We start from the raw sequence: 25,580 nt of genomic DNA, 5'->3' as shown, positions 1-25,580 counted from the left end.
CAAAACAAAACAAAACACAGAAAAGTCAAAAGGTTTGACAGAGAAATTATGTTTTTTTATGTGAAAAACCAAGACGGCGTGGTGTACAGTGGAAGAAGATAGTCATTTAAAGTTAAATAGAGCTGAATGCAAATGAAACTCTTCATCTTTCCCCCTTTAAAATTTCGATGCACTTTGTGTGGGTCAATCACATTAAACAAATTCAACTTTGAGGTCACAAGGGAAACTCCGGTAAGTCGCCGTCCGTCCGCGCCCTACGTCTTCGACTTCCTACCTGCTCAGGCTTGCGGATCCTGTAGAGAGAGAGCGCGACCACATGTGCGCAGTAGAAAATGTCCCGGTTCCCGCAGCCACAGGTGACCGAGGTGATCTTGCATCGATCGAAGCTGATTGCCACCTTGTGGGTCACCTCCGGTTCCGAGGCTGTGGCCGGCTCGGTCACAGTGCCGCTCAGGTGAAACCCTAGAAGACACAGGGAGGAGGCAAGGGCGAACCGTGAGACACTTTTCCTACTTTCCACAATGCAGACAATTGAAAGTCCAAAGAAGGCAAGAAAAAAGTAAAACAGGGTAATCAGAGATCTACAACCACGGACCATCGGACCAAAACAAACTTCGTGAAGACGCTGTGCCAACAAGGCGCTGTGCCGGTACCGTTTGCCTCGTCTGACGAAGCATTTGTGCCCTTTAGAGAAAAGGGCTTTGAAAGGGTGGGATGAGTTTTAAATCGGACACACATTCAGTTCCCCGGTGGGTAAAGATGGCCGGCTAAATAAATTAACTTTAATTCTGTTTTGCACGGTTAATCTTTAGGGCCGCTTCGCACACCAAGCTGACCATTTACTCTAGTCCTCTGCTGGGCTCCTCTTCCGCAGCTAATGGACAGTGTTTCACAACACTTTGCACTAAATCAGGCATAATTGGCTGTACTTAACCAGCTGTTAACCAATTTCAAAAACAGCTGGATGGAGTTGTTTTCCTACTGAATGTTTTGCTTTTTAACCAGTCAGTATCCCAGCTCAGTGTCAGCGATCGTCTAGGAAATTGTAACTCTGAAGTGATGTAAAATGCATGATCAAGTAATATTTTACTTGATATTACAAGAAGGTTAAATGGTTTTAAAGGGTTAAAGGGTTTTAACCTTCTTGGACGCTAAATGTTTAGCAAACTCGATAACCCGAGATCTGTATATCGCAGAAGAGGCGAACTGTGGGGTACCACAGGGCTCTGACCTGCGGTTCTACCAAATCAAAAGTTATCTGTAACACATTTTCCAATCAGAACACCTTCTTCCACCATCGACGTGTCTTCCTGCAACTTTAAAGACTAAAGGATATCAGGCAGACTGCATCAGCAGGAGAAATGTATCTTTTATGCCCAAGCAGGTTTTTCTGTGATTCCCACCGCTGTCCAGGTCACGTGTGTTAAGTTAACCATTTGTTTCTAGTCCCTGAGTTGGTGGACTGACGACACAGAGCACACCCTGCCTTTTCCCCCCACTGAACGATGAGAAAAGCCTACAGAGCCCACTGTGACCCTGAAAGCATCATGGGCACGGAAAAAACAACAAGCGCCTCATTGTCTGCTGACAAAATTTGGAACTGACTGGCATTTGATGACAAATCTTGAAGGAAAAAGAAAAAAAAAAAACTCGTACCACCTACTCAGCTGACCTTTTGTAGCTCTAGTTCTAAAAGGGATTATTGTGACAAGAAAGGACAAACTGAGCAAAGAATACAGTACAGAACGGAACAAGAAGCAGGCAGGAAAAGAAGTGTGAATGAAGGAACGGAGGATGAAGCGGAATAAGACGGGAGGAGAAACAGAGGAGCACAAAGGAGGAATTGAGGAGGGAAGTAAAAGTATCAGTTATGCCATGTCATCCAACTGTGACAGGTCAATTATTTACGAGGCGAGGAGTGTGCGTGACAAAACTGATTACCAAATCCAACCTAAAACCCAAGCTCACTACTGTTTCCCCAGCTAAAAAAGAGAGGAGACAAAAACACACAAAGTTAAGTATATCAAGACCACCAAAAAGCAAACACAAACGCGTCTTCGGCAAAGGAAAGGCACAGATCTAAAGCTCGCTGACTTAGTCCCACATGCTCTGACACAGTCATTAATACGTCCGCTCTATTGTGTTCTGTAATTTCGTGGCACGGCTGCCTAATAGGCATGTTTCAATCCATCTCCGAAGCAGAATCCAAAAACAAAATATTTTGTTTTAGCGCAGGGTCCAATCTACAGCAAAATGCTTTGAATTATACAAAAACGTTCAAGAGGTGAGACTGTTGGCAAAGTCTTTGGGGTCCCAACCCCAAAGATCCTGCCCTCATGGTGAGAAATTTTCACACGCAAGCAATCAGGCAGAGGAACGGGCGTCTGCAGCGCGCAGGAAACAGGACGTGATTCAGCACGGCGTGGAGCGGAGCCACGAGCGCGAGCGGCCGAAGGAACAAGCGGATCAGCAGAAATGAGCCTTTGGAGTTCCTGGATTGCATTTAACTGCATGTTTGTGCCTTTTCAGTATTTTCCACAAAGGTCTATTTTTAAGCCTGGCTTGTGTAAAAAAGCATCTGAACAGACGAGCGCCTTGACATGCCAACACAACGCGGCGCCAAGGAAACCACACGCATGCCAGTGAGTGATCTGTGGGTTGACACACTAACACAATGACCTGACACAGACATCTAGGTCGCTCTTAGAAGTGACACACCTCGTGTTGTTTGATTTACCTTCTTGTAAGGTTTCTAAACTTTTTGTGTTTTGGACTCAAGTTTCCAGAGTTTTAGCCCTATTTATTATATATATATATATAACATCTAATTTAAAGCATCTAGACCCTTACTTTGACTGTAATTCTCAAATGGCTGCCAATATTTCAAAATCCCGCATGACCACGAGGTTGAAAGCTTAAACAGAAAGTCTAGACCAACACTGCAAATGTAAAAGTAGCAACCTGAGTGATTCCCAGACATACCTCCATACCTCTAGCTGTTACCGATACTGGAAATGACAAGCCTGGATTCTTTCCACAGTAACCACTTCCACACCAAAGAGCAATCTGACCTAGTAGTGATTACATGTCTAGTCTTGAGTTTGCTCTTCAAAAAGAAAAAAGAAACAAATAACTCGATCCAGGTCACTGGGCAATGTCTGCTGTGAATCTATACCTTGGTTTGTCAATACTTATGACAAACCAAGAAACCCCTCGTTTTGAACAACTGTACGCTGCTGACCAAGACAATATGCACACAACAAGACATCTGAGCGTGAGGAACAGACTGCAAAAAGGGAGAAAGAGAGGCTGGTGCGTCTGCCGGTGATAGACACAAGGAGTCCTCCAAAGTGTTACGACCTCCCACTGAGTCCTCCTGCTCAAACACTCTGTGTTGCAGCACGGTAACTGTTGTAAAATGTCAGACATTGGCTTTCCAATTCTCTCCTGCTTTTTGACATGCACACTCTCAGAGCTGGTTTGCGCCAACCATTTGCCCAAAGTGTCCCCAAATTTGATCTCACTCAAATCAGCGCCGCAGAGCCGAAGAGGAAGCAGAAATCAAGAAAGTGCATTCTTTAAAGCTCAGATCTGAAAGCTGCCACCTTCACTCACAGCAGTCTGAATTACATCCTGCCAGCCATCAGCCACTATCTGCACTCGTCTCCGGATCCCCTGCTTCCGCCCCCAACGGAGGAGTTTGTGAAGTTCAGCCGTCCAGGTGACGGTCAGCGTCAGAATCATTCCCGCAGCCGACGGCGCCCCGCACACGTGCGCCTTCGGATCAGTGGACCCCGTCTCTTTCCGCCTGTGTCTCCTAGGTGAACGCCCATTGTTGCTCGGGCCACCGGGATGGATGCGATGGTGACACCGCTGCTCTTTTCACTTTCAATCAAGTCTAAAATGGCTCACTCACAGTTCACAGTCCGTCTGTCTGGCACCTCTCCCCTATGGCTCGGCCACTTCTCCACATAAAGGGAAACCTCATCCCTGCAGGCTTTAATTAGCCGGGTTAGTTAGCGGTTTCGGGGGATTCGCACCTCTGCAGAGGCGGCGAGACCAATCCTGGCAGATCATAAGACGCTCTTAAACCCTGATTGCCTTGCCTTTTTCTTTTTTTACATTTTGATATACTTGTTTGTTAAAACTGGCGGGTTGGAGTTTTCTTTTGGGTCCTGAAAGTCATCAGAGAGCTCTGGTTTTCGAGCTGGGCGTCTTGTATCAACTGCTGTCCTGATTGGCAGGTTGCTCGGTTTAAGCAGCAGCCACCTACCCAGGAGTTTCATTTATAGCACAAATACGAGAGGAGAAACAATCCTCTCATCAGGCGTCAGGCAAGAAATCAAAACGTATTTCCCGTCATCTTTTTTGCCTTCATCACAGGCTAAAAGACTTTTAAAGCTAGAGGGATGTGATTAGCCTAATTATTTATATATATAGATATATAAAAACAATATTAGCAGAGTACTCCAATCACCGTTGCTGTGATTATGACCCATAAGAGAAGGGCTGTGTCTCTTAACCTTGAGTTATTCCTTTCATCGAACGCAGCTCTTGTGTGCGTGTGTGTGTGTGTGTGTGTGTCAAAGCAGAGGTAGACAGCGTGTCTTCAGCAGATGGGGAAGCAATGACACTTGATAATAAAAGACGCATCAGACAGTCTGAGGGAACATGTGCGCACACACACACACAGGCGTACACACACTTAGGCACAAAAACAAAAAAAACACACGATAAACAAAACAACCTTTTCAAGAGCTTGTCTGCTTTTGTTCTTAATGCCACAGCGAACATAAAGAAGGGACGGTGCCGACTGTAGTCAGTGATATTCACAGTAGATATTGCTAATCTCTTTCTCCATTTCTCTCTCTCACACACACGCACACATTTTGGTTGGGCAAAACAGATGAATTTCTAACAAAGATGAATTAGGGGTGTGATGTGTGCAAACTGGGAGGGATGCCAAGTACAACGATCTGGCCTAATCCTGAGGGAAGAGAAATAGAAAGAGGAGGGAAGAAAAAAAAACACGCAGGGCCCTTTGGTGTGTTTGTGTGTTTAATCTGCTCTGAATACAGGTAGGCAGGCCACCCTTGCAAAAACCACACACACACACACACACTCACACACACAATCTGCCACCGGCGCTGACATTGTCAATACTGACAACAGGGGTGTGCATGTTTGTGGTCGCTCGTGCTCTTTATATTTAGAGCAGCCTGAATTCAGAGAGAATCCACATTCTGATGTGTTTCATTGAAAGCGGAAACAAAGAACCGCGGCGGTTTCTCGTGTGTCAAATAAGCAAAGTGTGATTTTTCGCATCGGACAGAGTGATTGGTGCGTGGGAGAAACCAACAACGGGCTTCGAGTTACAGGACAGGCAGCTATTGTGCATCCTTCTATTGTAATTAAATATATATACACATGCATACACGCTCCTGTCTCCTTCCTCCCCGTTTGTACGCCATCTGTCACTCGCCGACAGCTCCGCCCACACAGAGGCTCCCGTCGGCCAATCAGGAGGAGGAGGAGAGCTCCCCACGCTCGTAGACCATTAACCCCTAATCAGCTGGGGAGGGGAGGGGGGAGAAAGAGCTGGGCGGAGAGCCAGAGCTCGTGTGCACGCTCGCACACAAAGACCATCTACGGCTTTTCTTATTCAAGCAAAAGCTTAAACGCAAGCAGACAGGCAAGCCCCGCCCACCTCTCCCCGCCCCCTCTGGACTTTAATGCTATGCGAGAGAGCGGCTCTGATTCCATTCAGCTAATTTTCACCCAGCTCCGTGCCCACACTTGCACCCAAAAGCCTATCCTTTCGTTTTGGTGCCCATGCGGGAATCGTTTTATTCCCCCCAGTTTAATAGACGATGTGCAAATCCATAAAGAGTCGACGCCAAATGGTACAGTTTAGCATTTCAGGGTGTCCTACTAATGCTTGCTTGTAAAGGATCAGATGCAAAATGCTGCTAAAAGCATTAGGGTGTTGAGGTTTTGTGCCTGCAGAAGCCAAAATATGCAGTTTTGTGAAACTACAATATCATCTGCATATACAGATATCCTCCACCAATCTTTTTCACGTTTGTCGGCGTTGCAGTGCACATATTTCCCGCACAGTCAACCTTAATCTTTTCTTACTAAATGCAGTTCATATCTCAATGTTAATCTGTAGCACAAGGGGTTTTCTTTTTGTAAACAAAACCTGGAACACGGTGGGGAGACAGAAGAGCGGCACACGAAATCAATCTGTGAAATATCACAATCAAATATGTCTACTTGGACTGTATTATTTCAAGTGTTACACACGCAAGGTCTTCATGCCAATAATATATCTGGGCAAATGGATGGAACTTAGTTGCCCTTCATATCTGGAAGGGCAACTAACTTATCAGTGCTAAACTTGTCAGTTTAGCACTGATAAGTTTCAGTGCTAAACCTTGAGAAGAACTGCGTGGACAGAGTGATAAAAGGAAAGAAATATAAGAGGCAGGAATATTTAGATTGATTATACTGACATCACAGTTTTCAGCAAAAGCAAGTTTTACCTACATCAGGCATCCTGGACGGTTCTGATGTCTAGTTTTCTTCTAGGTTAGATCTTCAGGTTCAAACAGAGGTTGCGACTTTGAAGCCAAGAGAAAATGAAGGAATCACAAGATCATCTCCATTTACTAATCAATTTTTATGGATAAAACTCTTACGTTTTTTGTGGATTAATTTATAGGTTGAAGATGGTGAGATTTATTAGTTTTGATTAAACTACTGAACACTGAAAGGGGACAGTTGTTACTAATCGATATTTAGTTTGAAATGTTTTTTTTTCTTTGCTCAAACCTTTTCAGTGCCATGTAACTGCATGAAAACTGCGCATTCAGTCGCAGATACAAAGAGAGACGTACGCGCCAACAATCTTCCACTGCCACCCACAAACCCATCGCCACTTCACGCCAACGGGCCCCCTGTGGTCTGAACATTTCTCACCCGGCTCTGCCATCCAAGCCTGCGACGCGACACAGCACACACACACACACACACACGCTGCCGCTTGTTACTTTTGCGAACAATCTGCATCTCAGCAGAAATACAACCGGCCCAAAAAAAAAAAAATAGAAGAAAAAAAAAACAAAACTCGCTGTCGATTTCTTTTCCTCCTTAATCTCACTTCCTCCTTTCCAAAAGCAGCCGAGGCTTCATCCTCCTCCAGCAGCCAACACATCCCTCGCAGCCTGTGGCCCTTCCCATCTCCCATCTGTTCTGACAGCTCCAAGGTTAACACAGCACCCCCCCTACACACACACACACACACACACACACACACCCTTTGCACACACAGACACCCACTTGGCCCTGTATTCAATCAGCCGTCTATCTCGGCGCAGCAGACACTGCATGTGCACACACACACACACACACACAAAGTGCACTGACTCTTCTCCCCTTTGCCTATCCATCTATCCATCCATCCTTCCAGCGGTGTTTGCTGATGCGATAACAGCTGATTGATTCATTTGTGATTTCCCAGCAGCTCTGTCCCAAACACAAGCTCACTGACAACGACAACAACAAAATAAATAAATAAATAAATAAATAAATAAATAAATAAAGGAAAACGAAATCCTTGCGAACCGCCGGGACTCATTTGTCATGATTACACTGAATTGATTCCCTGATTTGCTCCATTCTTTGCGGACGGCGAGGCGAGAAGGGAACGAGACGGCGAAAGAGGAAGCGCGAGAAACGGCTGAGGGAGAAAGGCTTAATTAAGTCCCTTTCAGCTGATGTGTCACTGTGAAAACAACCAGAAGCAGGAAAAAGAAGAAAAAAAATTAAACTGACGGAGCTGGCGCAGGTGAAAAATCAGCTGACGCGTCTCGTCTCGAATCTTTGACCTGATTGAGCAAATGGGTTTGGGGGAGGGAGCAGGAGGAGGGGGGAGAAAAACGTCCTGAAAAACTCAAGAATTGAGCAAAATGCATTTAAGTCATTCAGAGAGGGAAGGAAGCTGTTTGGGGAAAGCAGATAACTCCGACAGAACGTTTCAGTTCATTAAAAAAATGACAAAGAAAGGTAAAGACGGCGCCAGAACCAACAAAATAATCAGAATGAGGAACGACACGGTACAGTTCTTGAAAACCTGTTCCTCTTCCACAAACAAAAAGCATCTTTGTCGTGGGTAAAGACTGCATTCATGGATACATCTGGGCGAATGGATGGAACTTGGCTGCCCTTCAGGGGGGACAAAAAACGGCATCCTTCACTGAATGGCCTTAAAAATCACACTTTGTCTGTTAAATCTAAAATCTGAAAGCAACCCCTGTTAAAGTTTTGTCTGCATATTAATTGTCTTCAAGCACTACTCTGGCTCATACGTGCCTTTGTGGGATGTGTGCAACACTAGAGCGAAGGTTACACTTTGAGCAGAGGAAAAAAAAAAGAAAAAGCCATAATTTTTTACCTTTCAGGTAAAAATTGAGAGAGAGAACCAAAAGCTTCTTGAAAAATGCCAAGAGCAGAAGTATTCATACAGAAACACAAATAAAAGCCCTCGCCCGCTTTGTGGAGGATGCAAAGCTTGAAGTGGACCTCGGGTGAATCAGACTTGAAGGACCTTGGTGTGTGTGTCTGTGTGTGTGTGTGTGTGTGTGTGTGTGTGTGTGTGTGAGCTATACACAGGAGTTGTCCTTCTCCTGAGAATGTGTGAGCTGTGTTCACCCAGAGCTAAATTGGACATAAGAAGGCCGTGGTGTGTGTGTGTGTGTGTTTTTTTTTTTTTTTTTTTCCAGGCGGTTTTTTTCTGTTTTTTCAGGGTCGAGGTGTTTTTTTTCTGCGGCCTTGTCTGGCCAAATTTACAAAGGGCCAAGCAGAAGCAATTTGCCACGCTGCAAGCATTCGGAGAGAGACCCGTGTCACTCCCTTCTGTACGCGATAAAGCCTTCCATTCATTAAAAACCTGGACTTCCAGTTTTGACTTTCCCCCCCCCCTTTCAGCGCATGCAAAGCATAAGAAGCGCAAAGGCTGGAAAAAAAAGAAACCTTTCATTTAGTGTCCTTTCTTTGTGAATCACTGCACACTCATAACCAACAATGGCGCCGATGTAAACCTTCTCACCGGCGAGAACGAAGACACCCAAATCACCTAACAGCCAATCAAAACTGAATGCATAGAGTCTAACAAAAATAATTCAGCATGTTTCACACCAAGAAGGTGAAACGTGGTTACTGTATTACATTATGTTTTTGAGTTACAAAGATTGCACTTAAAAGCAAAAGCTGCTTGTGAACAGCTTAGTAAGTAAAATATTACATTGTTACATTCGTTGGTGGAATTTTGAAAGTAGCTTCTCTTTATTTGTTTGTCTAACCTGAAAAAAAAAAAGTATGAACTTTGCCGCTTGCGGCTGGGGGGTTTAGAAACGAGGATGAAGCTCTTCTCCGTTTTCAAGGTTTCGAAGGTCTTGTCAGCATCCTAAGATGCTGCTGATCCGAGCCAGAAACGTTGGCTCCCAGACTCCTTGTGAGAAGGTGGTGACGCTCTGACTAGTTGGAACAGGACGGACACAGCAGACGCTGGGCTGATCACAATCGTCTGCCTGACTGTTTTTATCTGTACAAGGATGAATAAAGTGCTGTTTGTGTGAAAAATCGCACATCTTGGAGACGCTTTTCCTTCATTTCATATTTTTTTTCCATTATCACGTTAGTAATTCACAGGATCAGAGTTTGAATTTTACGCAATAAAGTATTCTAGTTCACTTCTGTCATTAGACTGCGAAAATATGTATTTATGATCTATGCGGAAAACAAACGTTATCAATGACGAGAGTTTTAATTAATTGCCAGACAAATGGTGCGCAAGACTTTGTAAATCAGTATTTTCAGCTTTTATTGGCTAATGGCAACAAGCAACTTGAAATCAAAGCTTTTAGCCCTTATGAGATTTCGTAAAGTTAACATTTAGAATAAATTCTTCAGCCTCCGAGCAACGTTAGCCTTTAGGCCTCTGGGCGAGCAATGTTAGCCTGTCAACTTTTTAGCCTCCTACCAATGTTAGCCTGTCAACTTTTTAGCCTCCTACCAATGTTAGCGTGTCAACCTCCTAGCCTAGAAGGCTAGGAGGTTGACATTCCTAGGAATAACATTCCTAGGCTAACAATCCAAGGAATGTTAGCCTGTCAGCCTTTCAGTAATATTTGCTGCATTAACTATGATCTAAAAAGGATTCACTTTCCCAGTTCTTGTCAGAAGCATCAAATTTTAACCAAAAGTGCAACTAAAAGTCAGTTTATTATTAAGTTTCCTTGCTAAAAACCCAGGTAAATAGCATGACTTAGACACACAGACGAGACGAAGCAACATACCAGATGGATTGTTATGCAGAACCATCTGTGGTCCTCTGCAGAAGCTATTTAGAAAAAGGGCATGCAGGCTCAGAAATTACCGGCAAGGGACAGAAGCATCACTCCGTCGCTGACAGCAAACCAACTTCAAACATTTAGATCAACGAAGCGGTGCAAGTTGATTGTCACGCTTGTAAAAATGGCCACAGCTGGTGGAACACAATGAGCAAAACTTTTGTGTTTTCACACACGCATGAACCCATCGAAGAGCGGCGATGTGGATTCGCCGGAGGTTTGGGTTTCCTCAAGAATCGGCGGCGTTTGAAAGTGACTAACAAGAAACAACCGAACGCAATTCAAGCGATGTTGAAAAGGTCACCGGGTTCGTTGTCTAATTAACAACACTGATCAGCCTCTGGGACATGGACAACCCAACGAACCCAGGTTTGTGTCACACGTTGCAACACACAACACGTATGACATCTGCAACGGATTTGATCTGACTAAAGCAAACATTGAAGAGTGCCTGCAAGTTACGTATGGAAACTTAATGCCGTTATACACACATTTGGACACCGTTCTTGTGCACAAATGCCCAGCACGTTGTCCTCATCTCTGCCTTTGTTGCTCTTTTGTCTCTTCCTTCTCTGTCTCTCTCGCACTTTGCCCTTTTCCTAAACCAGCCGTGGCCTTCGCCATGGTTCTTGTTTAATACGGCGGCATGCAAAGCAAAAGGAGCAACCATCTGCCATACGCATACAGCCGCGGCCTAAGGAACAAGGGCTGGCATCACAATACCTCTTTAGTTGGTGTTTGTGCAATGTGTGTGTGTGTGTGTGTATGCGTGTGTCCGTGTTTGTTCTTCAAGCGCAGTCTGCAGGGCAAGATAAGTATGCATTTAAGAGGCTTATATTTCATTTCAGGAACTGAAGGAGACAAAATGGCTCCATTCTGGGTTGGCGAGCACAACATAAGAAACGGCGAGGTAGCAACACAAGCGGAATAGGAAAGAAAAAAAAGAGGGTTGCTGTGATGCCATTTGTATACACACACACGCACACACACACACACAAAGAAAGAGGCACAGAGCCGAGCATTTGTAGCTCTTGCAAAAAAAAAAAAAAAAACACAATTGAGCACAAAGCAGAACAGTTGAAATACAAATCCAGCTTTATTAATCGGCGCTTTCTAGTTCTGTTTTGTACTGTACATCTGAAAGCCAATGTGTGATGAAAGCTGGCAGAAACTTTAAAGTAGCAAAGAACGACCCAAACTTGTCAATGTGACACAACGTAGTCGGGCTACTGAGACAAACGGTGCCAAACAGACTTGGAAAATTAGCAAAAATACAGACAACCACCGATGATTAAACAACAACTTGATGTTTCACTGCGACTAAATATGGCACGAGTGCAGGATGTCGAATGTATTTCATGGGAGAAACTCGTGTGTCTCCTCGCTTTATTTTTCAGACGAGCGCGCAGACACACTGACTCGCTCCTACTACTTTTACAAGCGATAAACTCAATTAATTTTAGCCGTTAAAATTTACGGACCAGATCGCGGCTGAGATCCCACCAAGCCCAGCGAAATAAAAGTAACTGCCGCGGGTTTATAGGTTAATCTGGTTGCCCTGTTTGCCGTTGTGTAACAGCCAGTCCCACCGAGCTTCATAACGAAAACAAGACAAGCGACATTAAGACTCGTTTACATCCCTGAAATTTTATCCAGAGATCCGCAGAGAAATTGGCCAGTGAATGGAATGTGAGGGTTTTCGGCTTGGTGAGCCCTGAACACTCTTCGGTGTGGAAGTTCTTGGTGAAGAAGCGCTTAAATCTGGCTATTTTCAGCACATGAAAAGGCACCTTTAATATTATTATAGTTTCAAAATGTTATTTAAGTTGTTTTTTTCCATTTCATAGTTAATGTAAGGGTGTAAATTGTCATGGATTATAAAAGCAGATTGGCATTTTAGTGACGTTAACCATGAATATTTCTTTGCTCAAAAACAGCAACAATTTAGCGACTCTGCCAATCATGTTTCTGGTCATCTTAGAATTTGAAATCAGATAAAACCATTATTGTTGGGTCAAAAACCAGCCGTAGAGTAATAATTGGTGCATTCTTTACTTTTATCCCATCCATTTCTTCCTACATGTTCTTTAAAGGGATTTTCTCTCGCGTCTGTCGAAAACGATTCTTTTTGTTTGTTCTCCGTTTCCGACTCAAATGTCGCCCCTGTCCTGGTTACCCCCTACCCCAACAACGCCGATCACTGCTCCTCCTGCACGACCATGCATGAAACATGAATAATGAAATATAATTAAAAACAGCTTGCAAAGCTACTACACAAGCTGGCGACTCACACATGCCCCTTCTCCGTGAATCTCTCACACGTACACAATAGCTGGGCAAGGGTGAAACTCTCATTTATCCATTAGCTTGAAAAGCAATCACACACGCATGCACAGCAAAACATACACACACGCACACACATAGGGCTGGGGAGCTTCTGGTTGACTTCATAAAGCTCTCATCAAGCCAAGCTACCATATGGGGATGGGGCCCAAAACAGAGGGGGACTGGATTGTGTGTGTGCATGCGTGCGTTGTACACAGAGCGCCCTGCATCCCCAAATGCAAACGTAACACAAAGGAGGCATGCATCACTAAATCAGCTTCGTCTTGCATGCATTATGACACTACTGCTGCCCCATTAAGGGGAACCCCAGCAACACACCCCGAAGGTGCGTTGAGCTAAGACAGCCGAAGCGAAGCAGAGAGCAGGACACACTCCTGTTAGCGCCAAAGTGGCACATCTTTAAAAAATCCCAACCCACATCTTGCCTCTTTTCTCACACTTGGGTGTACTGAGACCAGATTGCTGATGCAGGCAGTCACATATATTGAATTTTAATCTGGGTGTGACCTGTTTTTTTTAATTTTATTATTATTATTGGGCTTCCCTCCCCTTCTTCCTGCCTTTCACTGCTGATCACACACCCCCCCACCCCCAAAGCGCCACCTATCCCTGCCACCCCTGTCAAGGTCCAGGCTGCAGGCCTCGAGGCTGGGGCCTCGCCTGCCATTGTTAGCCCACAATGGGTGAGAGGCGGCTGGCAGGCAGGCAGCAGCCAGGAGGCCTTGTGGAGGAGGCCAAAGGAGAGAGAAAGAAAGGAGGAGGGGGGCATACATGGTACAAACTGCACTGTTGAGACAATTTTTTCTTAAAAATAGTGATATTAAGTTTCATAAACTGAACTTATCTTGTGAAAAGTTAAATAACTGAGAAGGGATCGACAGAAATACAAGAATAAAACCTGTGAAAGGACACAGACCCTCTTTTCCATTGTATTTGCCTTCAAAGCTCAGATCAAGCACAAAGTGAACTTTATTCTCCAGTTCAGGCTGATTTTATACATTACTGACATAGTGGACGTCTGGTATTCGCCAGGGTTTGGGGGCGCAGGCGCCAGCGAACAGCTAAAACCCATCAACGCTTGAGATGCTCTCTACCAATGCTTATAACTGCCTATTTTAATAGTTCAAATACCAAACATGCCTTAACATCTGAATCGTCTTAGCACTACTGCAGAAGCTAATATCTACTGGCTTCTTTACTTACAATCAGTAGAGCTATACTTCTTTTGTCTCTCTAGACCGAGTGAATGAGCCTCATTTTTCCACCCTGATTGTATATCAGTCATTTCACTTCCCTACAGTATCACACATGTGCAGCTCAAGAGACATAATAGGACCCAAATAAAATGGCTGACTGGCAGAGCTTCTTATGAGAGATGGTACCTTAAGAATTTTGTTTTGACAGCTACGTTACTGATACCCAGTAAACCGTGGAGGGTGTTGGAAGTGGACCAATTCTGTGCAGAAAAGTGAGACTTTCAGCTACTTCCATTCACTCCTGCTAAGGTCTATACAACCACAGAGCCATAGTGAAATGTACGGCTTTCTAGTGACAGTTAATTACAGAAAAAAGGAATGGTGACACCTGTTTGCAAAAGCTTAAAGGTTCTCTTTAGGGATGCACCAATTGTTTTGGGCCAGCTGATTTATTGGCACTAACTTCCTTAATTTTAGGAGATCTGTAATCAGCCGATGCTAAAATGTGAAGCTGATCTTATCCATCGTTCGTATCTACCTCAGCAAAGGTCTATAAATCAACCACTGTCCTCTTCTGCTTTTCCAGAAGAGACGTTTGAAAGACAGGCCGTCCCACCAGGTCATGTCTGCACATTTGCAGGCAAGTTAACTCAGTAAGTCTCTTGCAATATTTAGCAAAAAAAAAAAAAAATGGTATTGACCAAAATCGGAATCAGCAGGTCAGGTCTTTTAAAGATCAGTAATTGCCGATCGGCCAGAAAACTGCAATCTGTGCACTCCTAGTTCTGGTCAGAAGTCGAACAGAAAAGACGTGCATACTGCCAGATGTTTTCCTTTTTAAACTGAAATTGTGTCATGAGCGGCTGTTTCCCCTCTATGGTGAACTTGAAGCAGACTGAACTTGCCACAAAGTGCTTTTAAATCCTATGATGGGGTGCCAGTTTGTTAGGCCTCTGCTCTCAGATTTCACTGTTGCCTTTTTTCTCCTTCGACGACTCACCGCACAAACGTTCAAACTATGAGCTCACATCCGAGACGGAAATGATGTCATCACAACATTCATCTTGGTTGGCCAGAGTTTGGAGTTTCATTTGTAACGTTGTTACTTTTCAGCTTCATTCGCTTATACGTTTTTCCAACATTTTGATACGATATGAATGAGACCTGAAATTGAAAGCATTTCTCCTGATTTCGGTGAGTTTTATTGCCTCCGTGGTAAATGAGGCTTTTGCTCGACCTAAAGAAGTCACGCAACTACAACCTTATTCAGGAAAAAGGCTCAGATCTCATCAGAGGCATCTGAAGCAATAAAAAAACAAAACAAAAAAACCTGACTAACCTGCAGCCTGAGAAGCTGCCAGCAACAGTTAGCTTGACTTGGTTGATCACATGTTGAATGACGACGTGTCAAAGAGGGCAACAGGCTTTACATCACTGTGATGTCAAACCGCGAGCCATGTTTGAATGGAAAACGAGCGCATGTGCGCACAAGCAATCTAATGCCAGCTGTCTCACACACACACACGCACACACACACGCACACACATTAAGCATGCAGCTGGACGCGGACAAACACACACCGGCACACAATGGTGGCAATCCAATAATGTCAGCTGTCATATACATAACCCCACATGGCCATGTGTGTGCGCGAGCTCACACAAAGACAAGTCTTGGGAGCAATCAACTGATAATGTCAACTGTCACGCACGCTGAACACACATCTTCACACACACACACACACACACACACACACAGAGAGAGAGGCGCAACCAGTCCAGGAAAGGACTGGTAAACAATGCTCCACAATGCTCTCTGGCAGAGGCTTGAGTTTACAAAAGAAAAGAAGGTTTCCAATCACTAGACATTTATTCACTCTCTCACTCACAGACACACAGCGGGGGGTGAGAGCGAGGGAGAGAGACCTTTACGACATGCACTGAGGGGACGCACAAAGCCAGGCAACCATTCTCCCACTGACTCAATTCACTTATTCAATTGCTCCTTTATCCCCCCCCACCCCTCTCTCTCCTTGTTCCTCTTTCTAAATCAGAGCAATGCCAAATAAAAACCATTTTCCTCAACATCTTTTTCTGTCCTCAATATGAGGATAGCAATGGTTTTTCACCAAGTTGCTTAAACGAAGGACAGCTGGGATGGACGGGCGGGTACACATCGGCCTGGCTCGGTGTATTGTATTGCACACACACACACACAAACTGGCTCACAAATCAACAGCCATGACAATAGGCTGGATTCTCACAGTGAAGGGATGGCTTAAGGTTGAACCAACAGTGATGCAAGCCTTTCACTGACCTCCGTGTGGACAATGAGGGTTTAGTACCAGCAACTCTGGAAAACGGCACGGATAATCAGTTACTGCTAAATGTGGGTGCTTTGTTTTCTTTTTCATAATCTGTTTTTGGCTGGTGCTAGCGGCCATTTGTCCCCCCCTATATTCTCCAAAGAGTAGGTAGAACTGGAAGAAGGAGGTTAAGAGAAGGGGGGAAGACATGCGGTAAAGTTACCAAAGTCAGGAGTCAAACCTGGGACATTAGCCTGTACCCGCTATGCCACACGACGCCCCGAAATGTAGGTACATTTTATGAACCAGCCAACCCCACAGGTGGGTTTGCAACCTGAACTAAAGAAGAGTGCTCAACTTGCTCAGCTGACCTGTTGGGGGCGCTAATCCGGCAGAGTTACCAATGCCATAATCTGCAGAAGAAGTGAGCAGCAAGATAACTGTGGCCCTGGGTTAATTTAGTCCTTCGTCAATTTCTTTAGGTGATTTTTTTTTTCTATATATATATTGCCATGTCCATAAACAGTGGCATATGCATTAATTTTTATCTTTGTGACTAAGCATTTTCACCAATTATGGCAATAAATAAGTCATTTATTTCTCAGAAACCTTTCATTACAAGTCATTTCCGCTTATTTTGACTCATATGTGCACCTCGGCCAATTGATTATGATCAAATATGGGGAGACTATGACCCTTGATCGAACAAATAAAACAGTTTGACCTGCTAATAGACATGATTAAGTTATCTAGACTTAAACACACAAACATCCTTCTGCAAGCTGATTATGTCAATTGAATTTTTGACTATCTAGTCATGCCTACTGCACGGAAATGTGTCCATGTGACTCGATTGAAATATAATTATCAGAAGGAAGTCAACCGAAATTGCTCTGGTTTGATGAGGATTCATGAACTGATCAAACTAAGTGTGATTTCAAAGTTTCTACGATCATCTGTCTCTTCAAATTCATTCAAAAACTCTTAACTAGCGAAGGGAAGTGAAGTATGTTGCAATGGCTAAGCAAAAATGTTGGAAATGATTTATTTACGCATATGAAATCGAAATGGCAGCACGTGAACGAGGGCATGTTTCAGCGAACGTGCCATTTGCAAAAAAAAAAAAAAAAAACGCCCACCAGTCATTTTCATTTATTTTGACTCGTACATCCATCAGGACCAATTGATTATGATGAAATCTGGTGTAGACTGTGACCTTTGATCGAATAAATATAACATGTGTGAGCACACATGCAGGGAATATCGTTTCCGTTTCTTTCACAGTGGAGTTGTGTTTTGGGATTTTGTTTTCAACTTGCTGTAGGTACAAGTTTGCATTTCCTGATTTCACATATAAAAAAGAATCTGTTTCACCAAGCAGTGTGCCTGAATCCTGACCAAACAGGGCCAAAAACAGGACCATCAGCAAGGCTGTGGAGTTTTTTTTTTTTTTTTTTTTCCTGTTCCATGAAACAAAGAAGCTAACAAAAATTGGCTCAGCTCTAATCCTCCACCCTCTGATCTGACCCTGAACCAGCATTCAGCCTGTCGACAGAAGGAGGCACCAGCATCCCTCAGCTATTCTCAACTTGCTGGTATGTTCCCTCTGGCACTAGAAGCTGCTATTGTGAAACCCCTTAAAGACAAGCAACCTGGACTTGCATTCTTTTACGCCTCAGCGATTTCTTTCAGGGGAAAAAAAGAAGAAGAAAAAAAAAACGCTGAAAGACAAGTGCAACTTGGCAGGATTTTACCTGCGCTTTGCTAAAGGTGAATGTACAAATGGCTTTATGTTTCCTCAGGCGCCCGGTGCAAGACTTTTATGACCATAAAAAAAATGTATTAAAAAAAATGATAAGTTTGACTTTTGGCACTTTTACGCAATTTCCTTTTAGTGCTGCTGAATCATGTGTCCCTTAAGGGGCCCATATTTAGTTCTGTGTAGTTTAAAATGTACTGTTCATGCTGCCGCTGGGAGTTTCACACACACACACACATACATTTCTGCAGCCTGTGATATGAGAAAGCATGGATAGCAGACTGAAACTGGAGGAAAATTACATAAAAAAATATATACTGTGTGTGACAACTTTATAGCACAAGGGAAAAAGTTTTTTTGGTTTTTTCCTCCCCCCCCCCTAACATAATATGTTGTGCAGAAGAAGAAGAAAAAAAATCAAGCTCCAAACTTGAAGGTTTGATGTCAGTTTGAGATCCAGATACGACTTTCTGTAGGGATTTATAGGCAAGTGGTGTGCTGAATACATGCTTGATAATAAAGTTCTATGTAATTGCACATGATTTCTAGCTTTTACTTCCATGCATATGCTAGGGTTTTGTCTGTAATGTACCGAGATGAAAAGAGCTTGATGAGCGTGTATTTAGGCCTCCAATCTAAAGGTTTCCAGCAGAGCAGAGCAAGAGCTGCACAACCTTCAGTCATGACTTTACGACTGACAGGGGAGCGAAGGGAGGAATCTACAGGACCCGACCATCCCGACTGTTCGACATTTACCATAAGATCTCCAACAGAAAAAGGAAAAGGATGAGTATATTTTCTGAATTATTCCAGGTAAATGAAAAATAATATGAAACAGAAAAAGTAATCATAGATTTATGTGGGCGGTTTTTTGTCTTTTATTTTAAATAAAAAAAGACAAAACCACAAATGACCAACAAAGATTGGCCATTTGAAGTCCAAAGCCAAAAGAAAAAAACTCAGGTTGGCTTAAAAGTCTGACCATCCACAGAGTCAGTCAGTAGATGGTCAAACAATACTTACTAGCATTAAACACATTCTTAATAATCCATACACTAACACCTTGCAGATTGGTAAAAGATTAAAAGGAACTAGAGAACTACTGATCACAACTTTGAAGACAAGTTTCTGCGCTCTAATTTTTGTACTCTAAATCGAAAAGTTGCGAGCGGTTTAAGAAGATTTTTACATTTCAAAAGACATCAAAACAGTGTTCAAAATGGAGGTTTTTCCGGCCTTCCTACCGTGAGTAGTCTACATTTATTTACTCCAGGAGCAGAAGTCACCTCAAGCCACCTGTAAAAGTGAGGAATTGAAATAACAAAGGCATTTTAGATTGGGTTTAGCTTCTTGAATTAGACGTTAGCATGTTTAGCGTTGCTAGCATTCCAGAATAAAACTCTATGCTACGCTGAGATTTCTAACAGGCTTCCAACATTTCCAAATCCAGTGTGTTCCATAACAGGGAGGTCAAAACCTACAAAACCAACAAACTTCTTCACAGTAAAACATTTAACTTTCCTCTTACCTGCTAAAGGTCTTGCTCTCTTACACGCTGTACAAACGACATGCCTCAAATGTCACTTACTTTGAACAACATCCCACATCTCTCTGCTTCCTCTGACTTCACCTCACTGATGCTACATTTAGCTAACTTTCTCTTCTTCCGACTGCAACCCTTCCACTCCAAAGAGTGGTGTTGTTAGCACAACCTGTTAGCACTTAAGCTAACAGAGACGGGAGAAATATCAAATGTGTAGATTTCTGACCAACTCAGGGCCAGTTCAGCAATTTGAACAGACTTCTCACTGCGTCTCAAAATAACACATTTCAAAAAATAAGTCAGATTATTAAAGCAATGTTTTATATGGATGAATAAGCTGAAGTCTTCATATCTTTAAGAAATGATGCAAACACGTCTGTTTTCATGGACAAACGGATCTGGACATCGTCGTGTAGTCTTCGTTCCCAAGGTACTGATACAAATTCAACGATAAGGTCTTCAAACTGGCTTTCACAACAATCCCATCATGTGCGCACACTGTAGCCACTTTCAGTCAGTATGGACAAACACAGATAGATAAAAAAAAAAAAAAAACACTTAACACAATTCAATGGGAGCCAACCAGGAATCGTTTGCCGAGCGCTGAAAATGCAGATCAGGAAAATAAGAACATCAAGATAAACTGCAGATGAACCCCCAGCGAACAAAGACTCCGGCTGTCCTGATGTCTGCCACCAGATAAAGCACTCAAACATGTGGGAAGATGGTTAGAAAGGGAGCCACGGCGCCATAAGTAGAATAGTGATCTCCGAGCGTCTTGTTTTCAGAAAAACATTTTGTGGCTGACCAGCGTCTCACCCGGATAGATGGCTTTGCTTTCGTAGGCCACACGATTCAAAGAGTTGACCGGTTTCTTCCAGTCTTTCTGGTTAAATATCACACATTACCTCTGTGTGACTTTCTTTTTTTTCCCCCTCATTTAGTCACCTGTCTTTCCTCTCCCATGTATCACCGTCTCGCCATCTCTTACACACACATACACACAGACACACAATGAGAGCCTGATTAATAAGTGTGCCTGTCCCTCGTTTCCGGAAAGTGTTACAACAGGGAAGGCCATCTGAAAGGCACTTCAAACTCAAATTATGTAGATTTTAAAACAGCTTTCGACACATGGGGCAGCAGGCGGGAGGTGGAAGGGTAGACGCAGGGCGGTGGGGTTGTATTCTGCTCATGCATATTGATGAATAGACACTTCAAACATATCCTCTTGGAGGGTCACCACATGGGGAGAGCCGGCCAATCGTCTTTCTCCGAGACATTCTTTCTGCTAATGCGACTCAGGTTTGTCAAGTTCGGCTGTTTTCTTAGCAACAGTGTTAAAAAGAAGGAAAAAAAAGTGCTAGAAAAACATATTGCGGTTGAAGGAGAACAATGTTGTTTAATACGCTTATTGTATCCAACAATCAGCCAGAACGTCGCAGTGAAGGGCTGATAAAGCCTTAGATGTTTAAACAAGATTACAGATGAACCGATCACACAGTTTTGGAGCCAGTTTTCCATCGGATATTTATTTCTCCAGAAATACTTGTACCAAATGTCAGGAGTCATTAATTATCCATATTAATAGTAAAGGTGACATCACATGGTGTGAATGATAGCATAGTTACTGTAAAACAGGGCTTTAATTAGGGACGCACCAGTGAGCAAAATTTGGACCGATGTTGATATCGAATAACATTGCTCTTGTGGTTGATAATGGCTATTTACCAATATTGTAGATTTCTCTCTGCCCTCTTCTTTTGACAATGAAAAAATGGCCATGCTATTTTGCCTCTCTGATTTAGTTAACACGACCATCACCATCATGCACCCAGACAAATACCACATAACCAGTTCCCTCTCACTCCCAAAACATATACACAAGTAAGATGCAAATAAATACCAGTCATAACTATGAACCCATTTTTACTTATCGCACCGATACAGTATGTAAAAAAAAAAAGGCGAATGTTAAAGCCAATCGTTCATCACTAGTTTTAAAAATATTTTAAACAAAGATAAGAGTTATAGTCATTTCAAATTGTCTAAAGCATCTTATTTTAATCAAGTTTGCACATTTATTATTGCTAGCTGAAAACAGTAGCCTTGATGTGCAAAAGCATAGCCTTTACAGTAATAGGCAAGAGCCTTCCTGTGTTATCTGCTGACGACTCGCTCTTTCTAAAAGTAACTTCTCACATGGTTTGTGTGCCGTCCGATTTCACCAGTCTAACCCACTGCTAAGTTTAAGTCCGTTTCGTTTCATCCCGGTGAGCTCGTTTGATCCTTACAGGAGCGAACGCTTTACGTTTGTGTTCCGGTGACCCGAACAACGCAACTGAGCGGCCCTGGAAATGGAGAGAAGCTGGCAGCTGAAACAAAACTGATGAGTGACGTTTTCAGTTTCTCGTCGTGCGGCTGCGGAGCAGTGACGGCGGACAGCAGCTGTCTGAAATAAACCGCAGCGGTGGCCCGTGCATGTCTCTGCTGTGTCCACAGACGAAAAACCACAGACGTGCCCAAAGTCCAACACCGCAGACAGTTAAGGAGGTAATTACACGCAGCAGGGTTTAATTTCTAATTCTCTCTCTCAGCCCACATGTGTTTCTGGTTTTCTTGCAACATCAAGGTCACTGTCACACAAAAGCGCAGACGTACAAACAGACACACAAAGGCAGCAAAGGGGGGCTGGAGAGGTGACTGACTGAAAGACTCTTCACAACAATGTGTGTTGCAGCCTGAATACAGAGCACTGCACAAAACAAAAGCCTGAACGACAGCCAGTTGGCTTAGCACCACTTGGCACTGGACAGGCTTGCTTGTCCTTGGCGTGGGCAAAAAAACCCCCCTTCGAAAAAATCCTTCTTTTCCTTCCCCCCCCCCCCCCACTTCTTTTCAGGTATAAAGAAAACAGTACCCTTAAAAAACGTCAGCAAGTACAGAGAGTTGTGACCATTGGGTACAAGAGAAAACCTACAGAATGGGGCCAAACATAAGAAACCTCCAAACAACTTTCATTCAAGGGACCGGGATAAGAAACAACTTCAAGAACCGTAAGACTACGATACAGGAGGAGGGCCGATCATTAGCAAAGGCCCTTTGTCTCCTGCGTTGGTCAGGAAGCCACTTTGATGGTGTGAATAAAAGCTTGACAAGTTTTAATCTAATCGAAACAAACATTAAGCCAGAAATACCTTTTTGTGGGATTCATCAGGATATATGCTCAGCTAAATCCTGTAATTATCAGTCTAACTTGCCTGTAGGTTGTAGTTTTAAAGCTAAAACATAAGAGTGGCCAGTAGTTTCCACATTTATGTCTGTCCATGTGTTTCCTGATTGGAAATACCCTCAAACAGAAAAAAACCTGTCTGTCTCTTCAGATAACGGAAAACTACTCTGGCCTTTGTTCAGCCAGGTGACTACCATACAGCAACAAGTGGGCAAGGGACCATGAAACAGTAACTACAGACATCAAATGAAGTCAGACCAGAGTTAAGCCATAGGCATTGAGACTGTAACATCTAGTAACTGGTCCAGATGGGACAATGCTACACTGAAAGAAAGGAAAACAAGGAATTACCACTGTCTGCCTTACTTTTCACGAGCTGCAAATATAGTTATTATCTATATTATTTACATGGGAGTAGCTATTGTACAGAAAGAGCTACTTGACAATTATCCTGTTGACTCAAACATCTTTTGGTTTCCATATCCCATAATCAGGTGAATGCTTGGTGGATCCTAACCCTGCTATTCTTTGCCCATTTTGCTCATCCCTCCTAAGCTTCCCTCCTGTTTCATGAGGGCAGCCAAAGACAATTAAGATCTGAATCATAAAAAGGCCATTGGGCAACTGCATATAGTACCTTCCATTGTGAAACAACCATCGTGGGCTTAAAGCTAAAAGCGGCGTCATGAATCCTCGCGCCCCACCTCTCATTCTTATTTGTTGAGACATTACTGCCGACAGGAGAATAAAACATGACTAATAGCCAAGATTTAAGTTGGCACATCCAGTTACGACGTGTCAATTCGAAAGCACGCAGCGGGACTTAGCGGCGTGGCGATACAGCTGACGGCACCTTCAGGGAGGCGGGGGGATTTGATAGGACGGAGGCTGGCTTCGGGAAACGGGGAGAGAATGGAAGTGCCTGGGGTTTGCTCACTCTATGCGGGTTGAGAATTTGCAAGAAAGAAAGAAAAAAAGAGAGGGACGAGACAAAAATGAGCCTACGGCGTGGACAAAGTGGGGAACGGGGTGCTAAAAGCAGCAGGAGAGGCAAAAAGAGACGGAGCAAGAGAGAGAAGAGGGAGGGCTTCCTTACTCAGCAGGAGATGTCTGCCAAAGTTGGAGTCAGGCAGGGGGCGAGCGCATGTTCTCCGTGTGTGTTAATACTAGTGTGTGTGTGTAACTTGGGGACGGATAGTGGCCACGTGCCAAATACAATGACCCGCGAAGCTGGCAGGGTTGGTTGTGAGAATGTGTGTACATTTGTGCATAAGAATGTGATGTGTGCTTGCATTCCTGGGATGAATGCTTCCAGTTTCTCTACAGTGACAGGGAGAAGAGGCAATTGAGTCCGTCTCAACTGAGACAGGGAAGGGCTGGGGGAGCGGTGAGGGGCTAGGTGGAAGGGGGAGAGTCCTGCAGCAAGTCAGAAGAAGTCCAAGAGCAAACCAGAAGATGGAACATTTCTAGAACATGCAGTAGTTATTCTTACGTTGACTTATTTGCCATTTCCTGCCTAACCAGGAAATAGTAAGATACTTACAGTGGCAATGACAGCTTCTGACTGGTTTAAGACTGCAGGCATTGGTCGGTGTGTAATCCAGAAAGCATATTAGAAATGAACAAACTAAGACTTGTTTACATGCATGGTCTTGAATAAAAACTGTAAAAGAATCCCTACTTAATTATAGGATAGTAGTTTTCAAGTAAATATTGTTGCGCAAAATGTTACACCTTTTGTTTGCCCGTTTATGAATGAAATAAGCTACAACTGGTATTGGCAGCTCTACAAATAAACAGATTAGAAATTAGTCACTCGGTTGATGCGTCTCCATAAACAACGCACTTAAAAAAGAAAGAAAAGAAAGTATACCACAGCAACATGTTTGTGTGGCGGGATCTGAAAAGTTTACCCAAAAACATGACTTAAAAGACACGTTTGGGTAAAAATCACTGCTGTGCTCGGTTTTGCCAACAGCACCGTCGGAAACCAACACACTGGAAGACTGAAAGAAAAAAAAAAAGAGAGACTACATGATTGGCCACCAACCAAAAAGAAGAAAGATGAGAGCTTGAGAGTTTGAAGAGGCACTGGTCCCATCTGGCAAGGACACAAACACACACAATCACAAAGTCACAATCAAACACAATCACGTGCACACACGGAGCCATTGTCTGCGGGAGGGAAGGGGGTAAAAGGGTCCCCCTTCCTCCCTGCTGACTCCTGGATGGTTGGAGGACTAATCCTGTTATCTCTGTCCCAATAAGAAATGAATTAATGAATAGAGCTCGGAGAGACGGAGCAGAATCCTCGGCGACAGCACTGCATGTGGGCCTGTGAGCTCTTATGTTTCTGCCTGCTCTGCTTCAATTAGTGGAAAACTCACATGTAGTTTGGATCTGATTTTTAAAAAATGAAACGTTAAACACGCTTCTGGAATAAGGGAGAGAGAGAAAAAAATGAGGCTGTTAAAAAAAAAAAAAAAACTCCCAACATTAAAAACTACAAACTCTGCCAATTGAAAAGTAGCTCAAGGTCCAGGGTAAGTTTGATCAGAGCCAATTTTCTTGCCAGGGGCACTTAGGTTTGATCTAATCAGCCTCTTAACAGATAACACAGGAAGCTTTCAGACAGTAAAAGGACAGAGACGACTATTTCTCCTTTGGTGTTCAGCACTTTTCTATGTTTTCGTCTAGGGAACAGGTCTGCTTTGAGCCATTCTCAAGAATTTTCTAAGATCACAGAGACGGATTTAGCTTTTTCTTTTTATTGTGACCAACAAGAAC

General features: G+C 43.5%; 1 protein-coding gene across 2 annotated transcripts in view; it reads right to left on the bottom strand.

Annotated features, from left to right (window-relative positions):
- Positions 1–25,580, bottom strand: part of zswim5 (zinc finger, SWIM-type containing 5) — a 66,743-nt gene that overhangs the window by 17,622 nt on the left and 23,541 nt on the right. For both annotated transcript variants that reach the window (XM_015055674.1, XM_015055675.1), the window contains exon 2: positions 275–462. In XM_015055674.1, the coding sequence (XP_014911160.1) occupies positions 275–462 (188 nt within the window). The remainder of the gene's footprint in view (positions 1–274; positions 463–25,580) is intronic.

Source organism: Poecilia latipinna, unplaced genomic scaffold (assembly GCF_001443285.1).
Source record: "Poecilia latipinna isolate Pla-1442-1.1 unplaced genomic scaffold, P_latipinna-1.0 Scaffold1330, whole genome shotgun sequence".
NCBI classification, from domain to species: Eukaryota; Metazoa; Chordata; class Actinopteri; order Cyprinodontiformes; family Poeciliidae; genus Poecilia; species Poecilia latipinna.
This window is presented reverse-complemented; position numbering and strand designations above follow the sequence as displayed.